The following is a 20,926-nucleotide window of genomic DNA, read 5'->3' on the forward strand; positions in this document are numbered from 1 at the left end:
CATGGACGACAGAGCTGAAAGGTTTTGTCTGGGATCTTTTGAGCCGATGTTCCCCTGCAGAGCACAGTGGGATTATAGACCAGGATGAGGGAGGTCAGGTAGGTGGATGTTGTGGAGTTGGGCTCATTGCAGAGATCTGAAAAGTGATGTAACATGTCTTTTTGGCATATTGACATTTACCATAGAAGCAATAATTTATTGCAGAAAGATTTAATTTACTGGTTTATAAATATTAAACAACTTACCAACAAACTTCACTTGCGATTTCCCTTTAAGCGTATTCATATAAATATTTTAATAATATACAAACTATTTTTAACCAAAGCATGTGTGCCAACAAGAACTGGTGATCATTCCATCTGTAGTGGATCAAAGGTATCAGGTGTTTTACTAATGTATTTTTTTAAGTTCCTTTATCACTGCCATGTGACAATACCTTAATCATCCCCAAAGTGAACACTTAAATACAGTTAACGGAGGAAGTACTCACCTCAGAAAATGAAAACAGCCTCCAATCTATTGAAACCAGTGGAGGGAACATTAAGAGGAAACACTTTAGAAACAATAACTATAATATGTTTTCTCTACAACGTTACCAAAACATCTTTACTAAAAACTATATAGTACTGAAAGATGTTGGGACCCCAGAGGACAGAATCTGCAAAACTGACTCAGTTTCATTGTTTAATGGTCACAGTTTAAGCACATTATATAAAATATTTACACTGACAGTTTAAAATAAAGGAAAGAAAATCAGTTGTTGACAATATGCAAACATACTCAACAGATACTACCTAAGCATGCTCCCCAAAAGTAGCAACCACACATAAAAAGCCACATTTAAAATGAAAAAGGGAGTAAAGTGCATGTATGACAGGCTTCCCTGTACAGACATTTCTGATAGCCTGCAGAGAAGCTTCACTTGCCAGTCACAGGCACACTCCTAAAAAGTGTACAAAAGACGAGTGATTAAAAAAAAAAAAAAAAAAAAAAAGGAACATACACACCCCCATGCTGCACAGTCACACTCACACAGACACGAACCAGATAAAAAACATGTACAGTTCCTAAAATGTCAACACTCACAATACAGACCTTTACATCCCAAAGAGAACATAGCAGAAACCTCACGAATATACACTCTGCTTTCAACTCCCCAGTCCCCTAAACTACCCCCGTTCTCCCCCACAGCACTACATACAAAAAACATCTAGGTTTGAGTGGCATCAGAACTGTGCGAGCACATGAGAGAGACTAGTTTACTTCAGTTTGTCAAGTAGTGAAGGTGAAATTGTTTCTGACTGAGACGGACATTCCAGGAATCTAGAGCCTGACGTTTGTGCAGGTCAGATATGGTCGACTTACTGAGGTATTGTGCAATCCTACAAACAAACAAACAAACAAACAAACACATTCCTCTTCTCTATGCATTTTGTTTCAACAGACCACTGAACAACGGTGCAGCCATTTCAGTTGATAATCCAGTCTCAGGATACACCTGCTCTTTCAGTATAAACACTAATTGGTGGCGTGTGCTGCTAGCACAAACCAGCCATAACAAAGACAGCAGAATGAACCAAAGTGAAAGAAATCTGCAGATTTGAGAAGTCAGTCTGATGTGAGTCAGTGTAGAATTGATGTTGGGCAGATTCATTAACCTGTCAGATTGTACCATCATTATCTTGGCAGTTACCCAGCACAACTAGCAAACACTGATGAAGAGACTTGAAAGCATGAGAAGAGGAAAACACAGGTTACATTCCATCTAACATCAGGGTCAGACTATTCAATCAACTGACAGCGATCAAGTAAATATATCAAGTTGATGACAGAGAAACCAGCGATGACCAGGCTCAGGCATGTTAACATTTCAGTTAACCGGAGCCTTCATTGCCTTTTCGCGGCTCTTGCACTGAGTGAGTGTCTCTTATCAGAGATCACACACAGGCTCTTGCAGGATCTGCAGGGAAAAAGAAACATAAAGAAACTACTAAACATATCCTTTAAGGCAAGAGGCATTTTTCTGTTTTGCTGAATAAATCTAACATATGCACATCATCTCTCTCTCTCTCAATCTCTCTCTCTCATACACACACACACACACACACACACACACACACACACACACACACACACACACACACACAGTGAGGGCTACATGGTGTGGTAAAGGGTACTAACAGTTCTTTTCTTAAGTCGCCTCAGGGGGTGAGTCCTTCCATATTGCTGCCTTGTTGTCATGAATGTTGGCTCAGTCCAGAGCAGAGGATCTTGGCCAGAGTTAGGTTTTCCTCTCTGCAGACTTTGATTTGTTGGTGGAGAGACTCCTGGTGACGTTTCTCCAGATTCAGAGAGGCTCTCTCCACCAACCCCAAGGATATCTAGCTGCTGGTCAGCTGAGGAAGGGGAGCTGTGCACCCGCTGCTTTTTGGACTCATCCGTGATTGCGTGGATTGGAGTTTGTGCTGAGGGTGGAGCCACAGAGGAGCGGCTGAGCTCCCACTCACTCAGTTCATTGGCGAGCAGCTCCAGACAGCCCAGTTTGGCCAGAGAGGCCGAGCGCTTCATCTGGGATGGAGGGGTCAGTCCTGCCTGGCGAATCCTGGCTTCCACCTCTCTAACCCTCTTTTGTATGCTGCTACCTTGCTTCTGAGTGGTTCCAGCACTGAGGCCAAAAGCCTGGTCCAAACGCCTGGCCTTGTTGGCATAGCCCACACTCACCTGCTGCAGGAAGGCACCCAGCTCGTACAAAGTCTCCCATGTCTCCCTCAAGACAATGTCACTATGAGGTCCCTCTGTGGAGTAGTCCCAGTCTGTTGCTGACTCAAGATCTGTCACACCCTCCAGACACAGGAAGTTCACAGAGGCAAAGGGAGAATGGGCAGAGCGATTGAAAGAAGAGGTAGAGAGCAATCTAGTATCAGCAGGTTTGAGTTTTTGTCCTTTTGTGCTTCCATCATTATTTTCTAGTGCCCCCGTCTCAAATACCACACTCTCACTTTTACCTGGTCCAAATGTCCCATGATCCTCCTCCAGCTCTTCCTGCCCAGTGCTAACTACTGACCCCTGCGAGCAAACTGATGCATCCTGAGGATTAGACCCTGTCACGGGAAGGATGCTGGGAGATCGTCGCTGAGAGGAGGAACAAACAGAGAGGGATGGTGGAGATGAGGAAGGCGATGGAGTCTCATGCTCCTGTTTCATTCTTTGCTCCAGCTGTTGTGTGACACGCCGCACAGACCCCCTTGTCCAATCACTGTATAGACGACCAGGATCCAGCTCCTCCTTTTCTTTGTGTTTCACTTCCTCTTTTACATTCACAGCTTCCTTCTGTGATAAAATATTTCTATCCTCTATTTCCTCCCTAGACTTTGCCACTTCCTGGTCCTGGGGATCCTGAAGCTCTGGCTGGCAAAGAGGGCCAAGAGGTGATGTTTCTGTGTACAATGCAGGCTTCAGTCCTGTGACCTGCACAGGGGCGGACATTTTCTACAAAGAAAACATATATAATACATTGTATAAGTTAGTATAAGTTCCAGATAAAAGTGGCAGTAGTACAATAAATGTCCTGAGAAATAAATCGGATGCAGATGTGAAACGGAGCATATTGCATGAAGCCTTCTACCATTAAACCACTAGGTGGTGCCTACGAGCTGAACTACTGTCACAAATTAATTATTTGAAATCAACTTTAACTCTTGTGGATTCAACAAACTTCCAAATACTCAAATTTGATCTAATATTATCCAAAAGTGTCCATGATTTCTCTACATGCAGCACCCTTACCTTTCTATTTTCCTCTTCCTTCGCCTCATTAGAAGAGACCTCCTGAAGCAGTGGTTGCTGGTCCTTGGCACAACTCTTCAGGGGTGACTGCTGCACCACAGCACTTGTAGTTTTGCCATCTTGATTCATTCCCTTGAACTTTTCCCTGGCACTGAAAAAGTTAATGTGGTCTGCACTGTGGCCAAACAACACCTCTTTGTCTTGTGGAATGGCACTGGAATAGCTGATAAAATCACTAGTGAAGGGGGGCTGAGCTGCTAAATCATCCAAAGACAAGCCACATATCTGTTGGACACAGTCTGTTTTTTTGACAGCCACTGGTGCAGACAGACACTGGGGTCCAGCCTGTTGTGCATTTGGTGTTTGTGTTGTCATGGGCTCAGGCACTGTCACTAGCAGGGGTTTTAACACCTGTGATTTGATAACCTCATCCATGCAGGCTGAAGTTGGGGACAGAGCAGGGAAGAGGGGGACGTGGTGAAGAGAGGGAGGCGGGTGAGGTTGGCCCACCAAAACACTCTGTGCAACAGTGACCATGTCTGTCTTCTGAGGCTCAGGCACCACAGTGGCGGCCCTTGGCTGGGAGAGAGGAGGTGATGAGGGCTGGTCCTCAGAGTCACACAATCCATTAGAAAGTGGAGGAGATAACGTAGACAAGGAGGCAGCTCTGGATTCAGGGCAAGGCTGACCCAAGTAGCTGCTCTGGGTTACAGAGAAAAGAGAATGAGAACGCAGGCTTTGAGCTTCAGCATCACCTGATAAAGCTGCCGTCCCTTCGAAGGATGCAGAGTTGAGCTGATTGGACTTGATGCCTGTATCAGGCTGGCTACTAGAATGTGTTGCTTTGCCAGTACTGACTGAAGTTCCCAGTGATTCCAGCAATTCTTTAACCGAGGGACCAGGCGTGCCGCTAGGCTGGTTATGAGGGTCGGACCGGCCCAAGCTGTGAGGTTGGGCATAGGATTTAGAGAGTGGCTCATGATGCTCAGAAAGGTCGCTGTCAGAATGAGAACGCCACAGTTTGTTGTGCCTCTGCTTGCTGCAGGAAAAGCAAATAACAAAAATGTCTTGTGTTTTATAAGAGCATCACACTGATAGAGCACTCAGAAATCCACACTAAACATATGTGAGCGTGTGTGTTTATGTGGGTACCTGGCCAGCAGTATTCCCTGATATTCTTCCAGCTGTCTCATAAAAGAGGGATTAGGTTTGGTCACAGTTCGGCGCTCCTTGACGTAATCGAAGGCTTTTTTCAAATCCCAGCCGTATTCCTTCATTGCGTATGCAATCACTGTGGCTGCAGAGCGACTTATACCCATTTTACAGTGCACCAGACACTTGGACCCATCTTTCCTGAAGTAGATATAAGAAATCAAGCATAAATTTGAGCCTAGCACAGAGTTTCAAAGTTTTTCAGAGTAGAGAGTAGAACAAGAATGACAACAAGAAACAGGAAACAAGGGAAAAATGCAGTCATCTGAAACTCACCTGGCTCTAGAAATAAACTTGTAGGTCTCATTCCAATAGGCAAGCAGATCAGTGGCCTCCTCATCGTAAACACGGATGTTGTGGTACTCAAACACACCAGGGAAGAAGTTATCAATCTCCCTCGTTACATTCAAGATGTACTGGACACTGAGTCAATGAAAGAACAGATGAGAGAAGAAGAAGTTAAAACAAGCAATTGCATTCCAAATAAAAGTTGTTGTTGGGTTCTTATCATGTAATTATTTATGTTTTTATTGACCTCAGTACAAAACAGTATGTACTGTGCAGTGGGTTTTGGTGTTTTGTCAACATCCTTACCCACTCTTCTGCAACTCTTCCAAATTGGATGCATTCCACTCAGATCCCTGTAGGAAACAAAAGCAGTCCTCAGACTTGTTCAAAGACTTCCACTGAGCTTTTCATAATACATCAATCCTATTGCAAGACATGCCCAATGCCCAAAGTGCACTCCAAATCAAACAACAGTAAAGTACCTTGAAATTGGGAGAAATTAGAGACGACTATCTCATATATCACCAGGTTTTCTAGACATGGATTTAACTGGATCTTCAACCCATTTATAACAGATTTATAACTGATTTATTATAAACAAAATAATGAATGTTCAATTTTCAGAATCAACCTACCAAGAAGACATGATCAAAGATCTCTGTAGGACTGTCCATTTGGCCCAGAATGACAATCATCTCCTTGTCGATGAACTCCTTGAACTCTCGCAGGTTGCACGTCATGTGCATTTCCAGCTCTGTTCGAATCTGCACAACCAAACACACACACATACATTTTAAAAATCTGAATATAAAATTTGGATGTTTGGAGCATCTGCAAATACACCATCTGAAGCACGGTCTCACCTCTTTGCAGGTGACATTCTCAAGGTCTTTCTGCATCATGATCTCCCTCAAACTGGCTTTGATCTGACGCTCTGTCAGTTCTCTTTCTGTAGGTCTGCAGAAACACCATAAAGTCAAGTACAATTCAATTCCATAAAAGAAGTATTACAACAAACATAAAGTTTTGTCAAGTAGACATATATGATATTGTGATGATGTGAATTTCTACAGGTAATCTCTCTGTCAAAATAATGAACTAATAATGAGGTGCATGGAAAAATAACCAAAAAAAATGGAGACAAATCAAAGTAAGAAATAGTTCTGCATATTTACATGTCAGAGAAGAGGACGGGAGAATCTGCACGGTGTGACTGCACATCCTGCATGACGTTCCACTCATTGATACGAGCCTGGTCAGAGGAGACCCTGCTCTGATAGTAGCTGACCCAGGTGAGGAACAAGCTGCCTGGGAAGTAGTTGTGACAACGGGCCACCTCACATGCTTTATGGAGTGACTGGAGGGCTGACCTGTGAGAACGTGAGAGAGAAACAGGAGATGAAGGTGAAGAGTTTAAGGTCATGACAGACAAAGACTTCAATAAATGGCACATATTAAATCCAATGATGTATACATATGAAAGGAGAATATAGATATCCATTTCTACTAGGTTATGTTATTTACACAGTATGACTCACCACATGGCCTGCACAGAAACTGGCTTGAAAACATGCACTCTGTTGTCAGTTGACACACTGAAACCCCTGGGAGCAAGAGGAAATGAAGCACAAAGGCAAAAGAAAAACACTGTCAGCCATCTTAGCACCCTGGTTTTGTGACAGTAGTTGATTAAAGCAGGATGTGTGAGTTTTTCTTTTTCTTACCCATCACCGTCCAGATGTATGATGGTGTCGCTCCATAAGGGCAAAACCAGCCCTACAGAACATGAGCTGGGAGGGGGAAAAAATCTCCAAGTTACAAATGTATGCATAGTATCAAACAGGCAGTCACAGGCTTCAATATGTTACTATCTCACTTGTCTACAGGACTGAAATCCATTCCCAGCACCACGCTCTCCTCTGTGTCCTGACGACCATTGGTTGACACCACCACCATGTAGCGGGTGACCTGAGGGTGGGCGCTCTCCAAACGAACGGCCTGGAGCAGGAGAAACACAGTTAACTGACAAACAAACAAACTTCAGACTGAATTTTGTGTTTGAGTGTTGCAGTGTTTACCTACCAGTTTGATGTTGTCCTCTGGTCTGAGGAGAGTGAACATGGTTTGCAAGTGCTGCTGGATGTCTCCTGGTAGGAGGAGAGTGATAAAACACAGTGTTTGATCAGTGTCAGAAATGGAAGTTGTGGATGAATGATACCCTAAACACACATGATAAAGTCAAACTGTTCACCTTTTACCTTACCTGCATGTTTGCTGCGCAACTGTGAGAAACGAGAGGCGGCAGAAGAAGGGGAGGAGCCATTTCCTCGAGGTAAGAAGAGAGCAGCTCCTTTAACTGTCAGGAAACTTTCACTGATGCTGGACAGACATGGAGAAAAAATTTAATGAATGATAACCACCCACAAACAAAAACAGTAAGTTATTTTACATAAGTTAGCTCCAGCTAAAGTAATTTGTATAAATACTGTAAATAAATGGCATGGACATGTTCAGAGGAGGGATAGTGAGTATATTGGTAGAAGGATGTTGGAGATGGAGCTGCCAGGCAGGAGGACAAGAGGACGACCAAAGAGGAGATATATGGATGTTATAACAGAGGACATGAGGTTGGCTAGTGTTAGGGTAGAAGATGCCCATGATAGAGTTAGGTGGAGAAGGATGATTCGCTGTGGCGACCCCTGATGGGAAAAGCCGAAAGAGAAGAAGAAGACTGTAAATAAATGGCACCTAGGATAATAAATTGCATGTGTTATCCTTTTAGTTCCACTGTGGAGACATGTAAAGCACTGAACACTGAAAACATCTGGTGAATCTCAACTATGTGTGGTTTTGTTGTTAAATTAATCTTGTGTTTTCTTAGAAAATACGCACAACATCCTGTACAAACATCATACAAAAAACAATATTGGACAGATTTATGTGCCTTTATGAGCTCAACATACTTGACTGTGCAGTTTGCAACAAACACCAACTGGTACCAACAACATGTTGGCTTAGGACTGAATATATTCAGGTACAGAGGAAAATAACCCATTTAACAAACCATTTCTCTTTTTCACAGGAGTATTTCCCTCACAGCAGATCTGCTTACAGTTTTGTCTGCATACGCCACAGGTAATTACAACTTAACTAGCTTTGGCTGAGACTTTTGCAACCTGGCAAGAAATTGCCAGCTCCAGCAAAGCTACTTGGCACCGCTGCTCTCTGAACAAAGACGTTATGTAACAGACTCTAGAATGCATTCCTTTGATTTTGACATTGCTCCGACATATTTTTGTATCACAGCCAAAATCCTAGCAAGCAGCAATTCATCACCGTGTTTAACAAAGGGATTAAAGATGACGCCGAAGTGAAAATCTCATTGTGCTTTGTAATGTTGGAGTAAATGCAGATTAACCAAGGTAAATAAACAAAACATCCATGTGTAAATATGTGAGTTAGATTAGTTAGAAGTTAGAAAAAAGTGAAGAAACCTCTACGTCATCTCCTTTTACAGGGATTGAAACACAATGCCAAAAAATGAAAGTAGAGAGAATGAAAACTACCCACTCACCACTTCTATAAATACATAAAGTACAAAGAAAACATTTGCAAGAGCTGATTTTACACAGAGTTGCACACACAGGTTCACAAAACAAATCAATGTCAAATAACAGGCAAGTACAGACAAGCTGTCTTCACTTGGTTGCCCAAATAAAGCGCCAGTGCCATTTCCAGTATTTGTTCTCTTAAGACATTCAGCTGACAACATTAATCACATCCTCTGATTCATGAACAATCTGTCTCAGGTACACTGCGTCTTTCTGCTGTGCCCCCTCAAGACATATTTTAGGCACAAAAAGAAAAAGGTGGGTGGGTGGAGGGGGTGGGGAGTGCATGTGAACAGAGGAGTATGGCATGTGCCAGATATTTCTCAAGCAGCAAAGGGAAGGAAACCACTGGATCTGCTGCTACTGTTGTATCCTTCCCATTTAATCATCATGGAAAACCCACAATCCTTCGTCATAGTAGATCAATGTAACCACATGAGGATGTAAACTGTATCAAGACACGATAGTTAATAATTGTCAACTAAATTATCAAGTCAGAAAAACATTGTTCAACTATTCACTGATATTAAACAAACTGAATTAGATTGTAGTATTAGACTATTCAAACTAATTAAGTTGTGGGAATACAACAGCCTTAGGATGTAATTTTCATTCATACATAAATAATTTTGCACAGAACTCCACAGTGTATTGAGTAAACTTACAGCTGATAAATCTCCCCCTGAGAAATCACGGAGTTCTCGGTGAAATAAGGTCTCATCTTCACCCCGCAGCATGCGCAGAAGCAGCCGGCTGACGAGCTCCGTGGCGCGGTCACAACACCGGGAGGCATCGCTGCTCGTGTGTCCGGGGCTGGGCGCACAGGAGCGGACTGAAGTTGCTGATAGTCGCAATACTAACACTCCGCACAGTGAAAGCTCAGAAGCTCTGGTGTAAGGTTTTAGTTCTTGCTTTTAATGAGCACAGCGACATCGCGGATGTTTAAGAGTGCGATAATATGGAGATGATTGAAATTCAGCACAATAATACTGGACTGCATCACATGCTCTGTTGCAGAGCAGGTGCCTCATCACATCTGCTCAGAGGGACTGTAGCAGACTGCAGCAGGCTGCGGTAAATCGTGCCGCTGAATGGGAGGAGACACTCATGGCCCAATCGGTGACAACAGCGGCCTGTCGACGGCTGTATGACGGAGTATTAGTGCCACCGTGAAGCAGCTGGTGGGTCAACAACAGCAGTGTTTTGGAGACAACTACTGTTTAAGAAATGTTTTATTACCCTGAATATGGCTCTGGAAATTCCCCATTGACGATTGGTTGAATGTTGTGGAACTGTCGACTTCACTTCCAGGATACGTAGATTTATCTCAACATCTTTTAAAACTCATTTTGTCACGGCAGAGAAGCCAAAAGGAAATGGTTGAGGAAGCATATGAGCTTTGGATAATGTCTAAAGAAGCAGGCACAGACATTGTCTGGAGTTTCCCTTTCACGCGTGTAACACACAACAGGAGATTGTCCGTGTCAGAGGCGTTCTCACTTACTGGAAAAACTTTCGAAAAACTGTTTCATTCAGGTGAAAGGTCATGCAATAAAGCGTGCAGGAGGCATAACATGACACAAAAGGTATGCTGCTAATATCACATGGTTGTGTTTTACAGCACATCAAAGCAGTGCCAGTCATATTGTTGTAACCATCTGTTATGTACATAATCCCCAATGTCCTGAACAAAACTAGCATGGTTACTACACCACAGTGTATGGTAAAGATGTCTTATACTTTCTTAGTATTGTCAACAAGCCCACTTGCTCAATGTGATTTATACAAAACAACAGCACAACATGTTTTTCTCTAGCTCAGAAGATGGACAGAAGACATTGCCCTTATCTGTCACAGGAGGATTTCTGGTTACCAGCTGCTGTCACTCTTGTCAATAGCACTTAGCCCTGCTGACAGTTTTTCGTCTTTTCATGGTGACAACAGCATCAGAAACCTGGTAATTAAGCTTCCATGGTAACACTTCTCCTGATTAAGCATTAATTACTCCCCATACCCAGAGAAGCATCCTCTGAGGCTGTCCCGTTGGTCGAGGAAGGGTGACAAAGTTGTGTAATAAACTCAGGGTCTATAGCCTTTAAGGAAAAGCGACATCTGACACCTAAGGTGCTGCTTATAGTACAACAACAACAACGGAAAGAGGATTGAGAAATCAAAAAAGTGAACTCATGAACTGAGAAGAAACTTGACCGTAGACTTGGATAGGTTTCTTGTTGATGCCTTGTGGTTTCATCGTAAAGGATCAATTACAAACACATGGCTACCACCTGACTGCCCATTCATATCACAAACAACAACAACATAAACAGCAACAGCAGAGGCACCAGCTGCAACAACTGCTGTAAGGTTTTTCTTTCAGGTGATACTACAAGTGCTGTATGGTTTTGTACTTGATTGAGAAGCCAGGAGGTATCGTCTAGTAGCAACATAGTGGGTTCATTAGCTTCACAATGTCACAGGCTTTAATTTCTTCTCCGTGGTCTTCATAAAAAGAATATTGTTTATTTATGACATCAGCAGGTCTTCATAACATCTTGTTACCCAATCTAAACCTCAGCTTCCTGTTCAACTGTCCCACCGCTACTTTCTATTCTTCAGTTTCTTTTTTTCTTTCTGTCTGGCGTTACTCTCACGCTCATCCCCCACAGGGCCATAAAAGAGACATTAAGTGCCCGTTATTGGTCATTTTGTGTCTCTTTTTGATTGTTATTGTACATTTTAATAGAGCTGTAGGACTTTCTTGGGCCTGGGCAGTGACTTCTTTGACAGCGTGTGGAAAACTTATCTATGAATGGTTCTTTTAAGCTTGATTGAAGACCACAACCCAGTGGAACTAAGTCTATCGGTGGCGTAACAGTTTTTCGCTTCCTTTAGATACAGTGAACAACATGTCACTCTACTCATATAGATAAAGATGGGATATATGTATTACTTTAATTAAATTCAAGCTGGTGTATGAAGACAAGAGTATTCATGTTAATGTGGTAACATTAAGGTTATTTACTGCTCTACATTAAATACCTCCTGTTTAGTCTGATAGCGTCTTAAAAGTGGTGCAGCGGTATTTGTCATGTTTAATACTTTTGATTTTGTCTGAACAATCTTAAAACAGTGACAGGTTGGAGTAGGAGCTCCATTATTTTAAATTTAGTCATTGTGTTGTTTAATTTATAATTCATGTGACTTTATTTAATTCTTAATTTCTGGAGCAAACATAGGTCACACAAGTAGTTAAACATTGTTTTATTAAAATGCACTTTATTTCACTCTAATCTGCAACAGTCATAGGCCTTAATCCTGCCCTCATGGTCCATGGACTACAACATGTTTGTGTGTGTGTTTTAGGATCCATCTCTCAAGTTCCATCTTATTGTTCTTTCATTTGACTGTTGAAATTCACACCGTCCAATGACATGCAGTAAAGACCAGCATGTGGTTGTTGCACACAGACAGACACCGGGTACTCCTGTTACTCTTACACTTCCACGTACACAAACACTGAGTCACCTTAGTGATCACGGCACATTTATAATACAGAACGCCCAATGCTGAGTCACGGGTGGTTTAGCAAAGCATGCACACTACAGTAAATGGTTTAACAATATTGGAAAGTATTAAATGCAAACATTAAAGAAGATGGATAACAACAGAAAGGTAAACATTCAGTGAAGACATACTGTAAGCAGTAGATATTCACCACTGACAACAGCTGCTTAGTCTGTTACCCAATAAAAATGTCCGCTTCTTGTTCAACCCACTCGCCACAACTTTCTATTCATGTCATGAGGTTGGTGAGAATGGCCCCAGTTTTCTTGCTATAAGGTGACAGTGCTAATCACATCAGCAAAGAGCATAAAAACAAAGTGAGTTAAAAAAAAAAGTTAGCAGCGTCAACAAAGTATTTCCTTTACTCACTGATGAAAATGCATTCAATGCACATACACATCCTTATTATGCACCGAGAGGAAGACAATCACATTATTTACAGTCTAATCAATCTGGCAGACAGTATATCTAACAGACAACTTATATAACATTACAACATCCATCCATTAGCTACAACCAGTCGTCTTTGAGAGCCATGGGAGGCTGAAGCTGAGCTGATGTTCTGCAATAGACAGGTCACCTTCACATCTAAAGACGACCATTCATGCTCCCATTCATAATGTAGAGTCACTAACTAAACCAGTCTACATGTATTTAGGCTGTGGCAGAAAACAGATGCAGACACTGGAAAACATGCAAACACCCAACACTGTCTTCTTGCTGAATGGTGACCGTGCTAACCACTGCAACATTAAGATTACAACAAAGTGAAAGAAAAGGATTTATCACACAGTAGGAAGTACAGGAAGTGTGCAGAAAAAAAGCAGACTAGTAGATGAAACCAGTGTCTGGTCTATTTAGAGAATTCATGCTTCCACTTTTTAATCTGACTAAAGATTTATACAGATTATAAAAGACAAAACCTCTCAACTGAAGTCTCGTAATAAATTCTTCCTTCTCCCTCCGATTTCCCTTGTGTGGATTCTCCAGTGACGTTGCTGCTTTAGCTGATGTCACTGACTTTAATCAGCAGGACTGCAGTGGGTCCTGCTTACGCAGACAGACACGCTGCTTCACTAAAGCCTATTCCAGTCTGAATAAATGTCTAGCCTGTGTCATAGATGAGCCCTTCCTGCAGCAGCTGCTGATTTCTACAGCACAACAGGCAGCATCACAGACGTCAGCAGTGTGGGTGAAAATGAACTAGATTTTTGGGAACAGGTTGTTCAGTGGGCAGGCCCTCTTTTACCAAATAATTTTTGAGTCTTTGTCAACACACCTGAGATCACTGGGAGGCGACACTGAACTGTAGCTTGGACTTACAGGTATGGTAAAATGAAAAGTGCACTTTCTGTACCCTTGTGTTAACCATTTATGTATCTCTTGCTAGATGCTAAATATGTCAAACATAAAAACAGACCCCTTTCCTTCCTCATGTAAATATAAACAAATATATACACAAACATTTGAATATTTTATTACATAAAATACACATGCTCTTCTCTTGTGATACCTCCATATTATAGTATAGTATTGGCCAAAGATGAATTTATATAAATAAAATTTGCATTATAACAGTCATAAATATTGTTGAACTCTAGTACTTCAGGTTCATTGTTGAACTACAACACAAACCTCTCAATGTTTCACAACATCTATCTAGCTTATATATATCTAGCAATAGAGCAATAAGACAGACTAGCAATACATGGAAAACATGATCAACCAACAGTAATTGAAGCAATCAACATCCAACCATAATCTACTATTTGCTTTCCAGTTTTAATCCATTAAAGAATATATGTGTGGAACAACCATTGCAGGACCTCATAAAGATCAATAGTTAAATGTCTTGGAACAAAATATTCAGAATAATATTAGGTTAGAACATACTCTAAATTTAAAAGACATCTGATCCTACTCTTGTGTGTACACACAACACACACACACACACACACCACACACACACACACACCACACGTGAATATAGATTTCACTCCCAGCTGCACAAATACAGACAGTCCTCTTACTTGGACAGCACAGAGCTCCAATGACCAGACAAACAGAGGCACTCTGATGAGGGGAGTGGCTACCAATCTGCCCCTGGATCAGCACTGCAGCTCCCCTGACCCACATACCCAGAGCTGACTCATAGGGAGCTTACTGCCCTCTAATGGTCAGCAAGAAAACCACAGTTAATTACATGCAGGGATTCAATCTGTTATGAAAAGGGCCAGATAAAATAAGGGGGGATTAAGAGTGTTACAGCAGCTACAGTTCACTGCTATCATGCGCATCTAGAACAAATAAACCCAGTAGGCAGTGAAAGGAAATTGCCTATCGCTGGTGGACTAAATCCAGTTGCATATGCGGTTAAGTGAAACAGGATAAACCAGATTCCCAAGTCCAGTTCATGCCCGAGGCAACAAGGAACAGCACAGAATCGTGACGCCACGACACAGCAACTCTTTGTAAAGTCGCAACAGTAAACAAAGAAAATCCCGCAGGCTCAAATTCATTTAACAATTTATCATTAAGTGCTTCTTCAGGTAAAGTTTATATCTTGCCATGTCAGAAACCAGGGGCTGCCAGATACAGTAAAAGACCCTGTGTTCTAATGTGAGACTCGTGTCACACAGAGAAATATGTTAATGCTTTGAAACCGAGCATAGTTCAGATCTTACCTCCTCGGCTGAGAGCGACGGTCATCTTCCCCACTACCGGACTCCTAGAGACACGAGAAAATTACATTTAATAGTGTAGAAGTACAGTACAACATGAGACAGGTAACAGCTGCGCTCAAATATACCAGTTAATTATTAATCGATTAGCTGGTACAAATAAAATTCATCTGCAGCTTTTGCAAATATCCATTATTTATGGTTTATTTAAACAGTAAGGCATGACAGCACTCGTCTTTATTCTGTCAGACTTATGGCATAGTGTTAAGCAAGGCCTGAGCAGCAGCACGCAGAGCAGATTTCAGCCTCAAATCAATTTATACACTATCCAGGAAAAATGACCTCAGTCTGTTTTTAAGGTGTGGCCGGTCAGAGAATAACATACTCACACACAAAAATCGAGCAAAGAGATGAGGTAGAGAGAGACAAAGAGGAAAATCTAAATCAGCAAATTGTGGAATATGAAGCTTTGCTAAATGAGAAGGGTGAGGCTTAGTGGCAGATTATCACCTAGCTCTTATCTTGTAATGCTTGGGACATATCATGTTTACACTGTAGACTTAACATTACAAAACCATTAACATCTTCATAAACGGAAGAAGTAGATTACATGGTTGATGGCAAGTCACAATGGGAAGAGGTAAAAGATGAACTTGTGCAAGGCTGCCTCAATCTCTTTGCTCTGATTGGAGCTGTACAATATACATATCACAGTCTGTTTTCCTATCTGTGACAACATAACAATGTCCGATATGGCCAATGCAAATTGTGAGCAATGTATTGGCGTCTTTAATTTCCACTACGAGCGTAAAGCAGTAAAGTTTTCTGGATGCCAGAATTTGCTGGCGGGTCTTGTGACACTGTTGCAGATCCAGTCCCATGCGGTTCAATGGGACGTCCTCAGTCTCTGTCAGCCATAACATCCAAAGTAGGTTTCCTTCTGTGGTTTTTCAGTCTCAAGAACACAAGAAATACTTCATGTGGATTGTTAAACGCTTCAAGTAAAGTATGTGATGCTGAAAGTGTCACGTAGGAGGCACAACGCTTGGAAATTGTATATCTGTCATTTTTTAAATGCCTTTGTTATGTTGAGCTGAGTAACGCTTGATGGTAAATTGAAATGAGGAAGCAAAGCACCTGACTGCACATGAAGGAAGGTTGAAGCAAGACTCTGAAGGAAAGGTATTAATACATATAAAGTCTTTTAGTTAAGTAGACTACGTTTCAGATGTTGTCCTCTTGTGACATTTCATCCAACTTTTGTTTACATAGGAAGACACACACACAGATTTTGCATATAAGAAAATGTGGGAGGACTTTTCCAAAGCTTATGGAAATGTGTAGCCTGAACATGCAGGCAAGGCAGGGTTCTGGAAACTGCATTAGAAGTCACAGCAGCTACGGTCACCAAGTTAAAACTAACAAAGGCCTTTCCCCTAAAGGCTGAATGCATATGTCCCAGTTTGGATAGTAAAATATGTATGTTTTCCCTATAAAAACACTTATTAAAGAGCAGACATATGCTAGTGAGGCTGGACAAGTGCATCATAAGATTCAAGGAAACACAATGGGTGTAAGAAAAAACTTCAAGGTGTCTCATGAGAGAATTTACACACACAGACACACATAGATACACACCACGCCACACGACAACCAGACACAGGAAACAAGACGTGTCTATGCACCGTGTTACCATGGTTTGTGTGCACAGGTTGAAACTTGAAAACATATTTCAACAAAAAATGCTTCACCACCCCTGCCTGCTTCACATAGCTAAATTACACACTTCTAGTTTTACTCCTGTATTAGTGAATGTTTCCCTGGCTCACTATCTCTAACATACAGAACACGATCATACAAAGGACACAATCTGGAGCTGTGCAGTGACCCTTACACTTCTTGCTACTGACTGCTCAATGTTATGGTCTAAAAGCTTTTGTATATTTTCTTCAGTCATATGCTTGTACACTTCAAGTGAGTTACCTTCATGCCTACTCACAGAACCTGTTTTACTCTAGAAATACCAAAGGTGTGAAGGACAGGGTCGCTTTCATGTCTGCAAAACCCAAAGTGTGTGACTGACTTTGGTCACAAAAATAATATATATGCAGTTTGTGATACCTTATACATTTGCATGTAGAAATTAAGGCATTTACATGCACATATTTTAGGTTTTTAAGCCACGAAAGCTGCACCTTGTGTGTTTTAGCCCATTTTTATTCAGATTTGCATCAAAATGATTTTTTTTCCACTATAGTTTAGTGGATTATGAATATATCCTGTTTACCTATTCTGCTGCTACTACCCTTAAAAAGCTTTTACCACAGTGGCACTCCACAGGTTACTGCAGGCAGCACTTATCAAACCTAAAACCTTTGAATATTATTAGCTAATCTGTATAGTAATAGTCAATAAAGTAGCTAAGCCGGTTAAAAAAAACTGATCTTATAATAAAATAAAATGAAACTTACTAACTTCATTAACAAAATCAGACACTGTAGACTGGCTGATGACTATAGAGGCCAACCCACATGTCAGTGTAGTAGGACAGACTTGCTGTCTTTATGACACACCTTTACCTTTTGCAGATTTTGCTGCATTGTACATTTAATTAGAAATGTAATAATCTGCAATTGTTCTTGGAATCGAATTGCTATATCTGACTAGAACTGGTAATAATAGTGGACTTTGTTCCTAGTTATTTACAAGAACCAATGCTTTTTAGCAAATAATGTTACACTGACAGCTACTCCCTGAGAAAGAAACGACTGAAGTCAACAAAGACACAGGAAATGTATGAAGTGAGCATGTGTGCAGCAGACAGAACACCGTGTGAATGGGAAGTAGAGAGCATCAGCTTGTTTATTACTTCCTCAGTCTCTTGCTGATTGTCTGAAGGGGTTCCCTGTCTATGTAAAAACAAGACGAGCATTGAGAACAAACAAGAAATACTCCTTTGCTTTTGCTCCTGTCTTACCTTCACTACAAATGGAATATTTGCTTCAGAGGACATTTAATTGACTTACACTAGTTTCCTGGAGATTTCCCCTAACCTTAAAAGTAGCAGTCACTATAAAATGTATTGATTTACGTTAAGGACTTCCCCACAATGAGGACAGATTTAAATCCCTACAACATGATGCACACAGACAGGAAGAGAAGGGCAGGCAGGTAGACAAGCATGCAGACAAGAACAGAGAGACAGCCTGAGGAGGAGACAAAGAGAAAAAGACACGTCCACAGTCATGTTTTCATACCAAGACAGCACGAAACAGCAATGCAGGAGTAAATACCTCAATTCATAGCGCGTCACAGGGCAATTACTGGATTGCAAACGGAAGTGCATGGGACCTGTCTTAGTTTAGGTGCAACTCTGCATTTACAAACCATTAAATAACTGGCAGTACAAGTTCCTGTCACACGCATGAACAAAATAGTGGGACAATTTTCACCACAATATAGAAGAAAGCCACGAGTTTCCCTTCAGAGTAAAGTAACCCACTCCCAGTTTGAACCTTTGAACGGGCGGAAATGTGAATTACAGGAACCATGTCGAAGTGGAGGACAATAAAAACAGAGGAGAGAGGGCTGTCCTTTTCCTGAAAGCTAGCCCTGCCAACAGGGATTTGTGTTTATTAATCAGAAGCAACAAAACATTTAATCTGTGAACTTAGCAGCGACACTAGCTGAAAAATGATGAGCGGTTATATTCCACGCATGCGCACGACCACAAAGGCTAGACACTTTATGACAGGCAGAAGCCGATAAATACACAACGAAACTAAAGCTTTAATTATCCTTCACAGCCAAAAGGTTTGGGTTTGGTGAGTGGGAAGGCGATACTGGAGGGTGGGAAGGCGATACTGGAGGGTGGGAGGGGGGGGGGACAATAAAGGCGGCTCTTACCGAAACGCAGGGGCTGGAGCTGGTGCTGGGGGTCGGTGAACGCTGCACGGTAACCAGCGCCATTCAGCGACCGGGAAGCGGACACCTGAGAGGATACGACGGCGGCGAGACGAGCATAATGGTTCCAAGGGGGAGAAAACCCAGCTGAACCGGGAGTGCTGGTCCTCTCTCGCTTTTCCTCCTGTCTTTCTCTCTGGTCGTTGACTGTTTGACTACTCCCCGGCTGTTTCCTCTGTCGGCACGGTGTGCGCATGCGCAGCTACCCTTCGCTTGTCAACCCTGATTAACCGTGTGTGTGCTGGAGCGAAACAACACTGAGCGGTGTGTGAGGAAATAACTGAACTGTGTCTTTAGGAAAATCTACAGTAATTACCTGCAGAAAAAGGTGTGACACACGTCGGTCAAACATTTAAAAAAGAAGGGTAAAAGCTGGAAAAGGCTCAAGTGTGACGTCTCTCTTGCAGGTTTATTTGCACATCATAATGCATTATGGTTTTTATTAAAATCCTATTTGTAATGTATAATCAACTGGAAAGGGGGGCAATGAGCCCGAGCATTTGTTTTAAGTTGCCGTTTCTTGTTCATTCAACAATGACAAAAAATGCAAAACAACCACAAACACATGCAAAGGAAGAAAGAACCACAAATAAATGCAAACTCGCCACAAAGATACACAAAACGACCACAAAGAGAGTTGGAATGACAGAGAAGGGGAGACAAATTAGCAAAGAAACAGACACAATACAACCACAGAGTCAAAGATCACCACAAAGACTCTTAAAGGCCCACAAACCTGTCACAGAGACACAAAATGATCCAAACAGGCAATTAAAAAAAAAGACATCTTGTACAGTAAAGCCTTGAGACCAACTGCATAGATACAAGTTACATATGTACAACAAAAAATCTTTACAACAGGAATTCAACTTCAAGATGTGTTGTGATTTATTGCAGTAGTACGTGGCATGGATTCGTCAGCATGGATCATATCAGTGTCTGACTTGTTTTTCAGGAATGTCTGACACTGATAGTATCTCCATCTTAGTGAAAACAAATGTATACAATAAACCTGGAAAGGTGTGTTAATTCTAGCCTATAAGAAAATGCATTCATATCAGCCAGAAGTCATAATATTGTGTCTGCATACATGTGTGCTTCGCTTAAGTGTGTGCAGTACTGACCATGGGGAACCATTTCATGACTCCAGAGGTGCAGCAGCCTGTCTGCCTGTCTGAACCTGTACTACTACACTTTCGTCTGTCTTCACTGCCTGAGGGCACAAATCAAAGATGACAACAAACATTAGCCTGTCACCACCTACGCTCAACCACTCAAACATGAAATCATCAGCATACATCATGCAGGTATGTGCAACAGATGCACAGCAGCAGAACTAATACTATTATTGCTGCTTGCACTGTGCATCTATTTGTCTCCTCTTTCCTCCCACCCAAAAATACTTTAATCTAATCAGACTGAATTGAAAAGAAAATCACAGATATCTAAAACAATACAAATGCAAATCATTCACTAGGCTTGTGGCAATTAGCATTTTATTCTTTCACCACACACAGCACATTAAAAGGAATGTGCCTCTCAATTATTGATATCACAAAGATATTAACTTCTTCTAATTTAACCGCAACTTGACCACTTATCACTTCATTTATCTGTTTGTCAATCTGCCTATGAATTTATTCATTCATCCTACTGTTTTATTAATCCCTGCACCATCTAATCATCCAGTCATCAGACAGCTTTGGTAATTTTGTTTGTATGTGAAGGATTATCAGTGAGGCCAGAGAGAAGATTACGATAGAGATAATGGTGTTTGGATAAAGAGTCACTTAGAGGAGGCAGTGAGAATTCAAAGCTGCA

General features: G+C 41.6%; 1 protein-coding gene across 2 annotated transcripts; it reads right to left on the minus strand.

Moving 5' to 3' along the window:
* Window positions 1-671: 671 nt before the first annotated feature.
* ssh2b (slingshot protein phosphatase 2b) lies at window positions 672-19,279 on the minus strand. Of its 2 annotated transcripts, XM_026370831.1 has the most exons (16): window positions 19,049-19,279; window positions 15,146-15,189; window positions 7,550-7,665; window positions 7,369-7,433; window positions 7,163-7,284; window positions 7,011-7,076; window positions 6,825-6,890; window positions 6,462-6,656; window positions 6,150-6,243; window positions 5,922-6,050; window positions 5,593-5,639; window positions 5,275-5,421; window positions 4,939-5,139; window positions 3,787-4,825; window positions 2,182-3,489; window positions 672-1,960 (listed from the first exon to the last, which is right to left on the minus strand). In XM_026370831.1, exons 1-16 carry the CDS (start codon window positions 19,109-19,111, stop codon window positions 1,931-1,933), a joined length of 3,732 nt encoding a protein of 1,243 aa, XP_026226616.1. In that variant the 5' UTR covers window positions 19,112-19,279; the 3' UTR covers window positions 672-1,930. The 2 variants fall into 2 exon arrangements, with proteins under 2 accessions (XP_026226616.1, XP_026226615.1); XM_026370830.1 differs by lacking the exons at window positions 15,146-15,189; window positions 19,049-19,279 and adding an exon at window positions 9,563-13,789.
* Between the last annotated feature and the right edge of the window lie 1,647 nt (window positions 19,280-20,926).

This window comes from Anabas testudineus, chromosome 14, assembly GCF_900324465.2.
Source record: "Anabas testudineus chromosome 14, fAnaTes1.2, whole genome shotgun sequence".
In the NCBI taxonomy this organism is placed as follows: domain Eukaryota; kingdom Metazoa; phylum Chordata; class Actinopteri; order Anabantiformes; family Anabantidae; genus Anabas; species Anabas testudineus.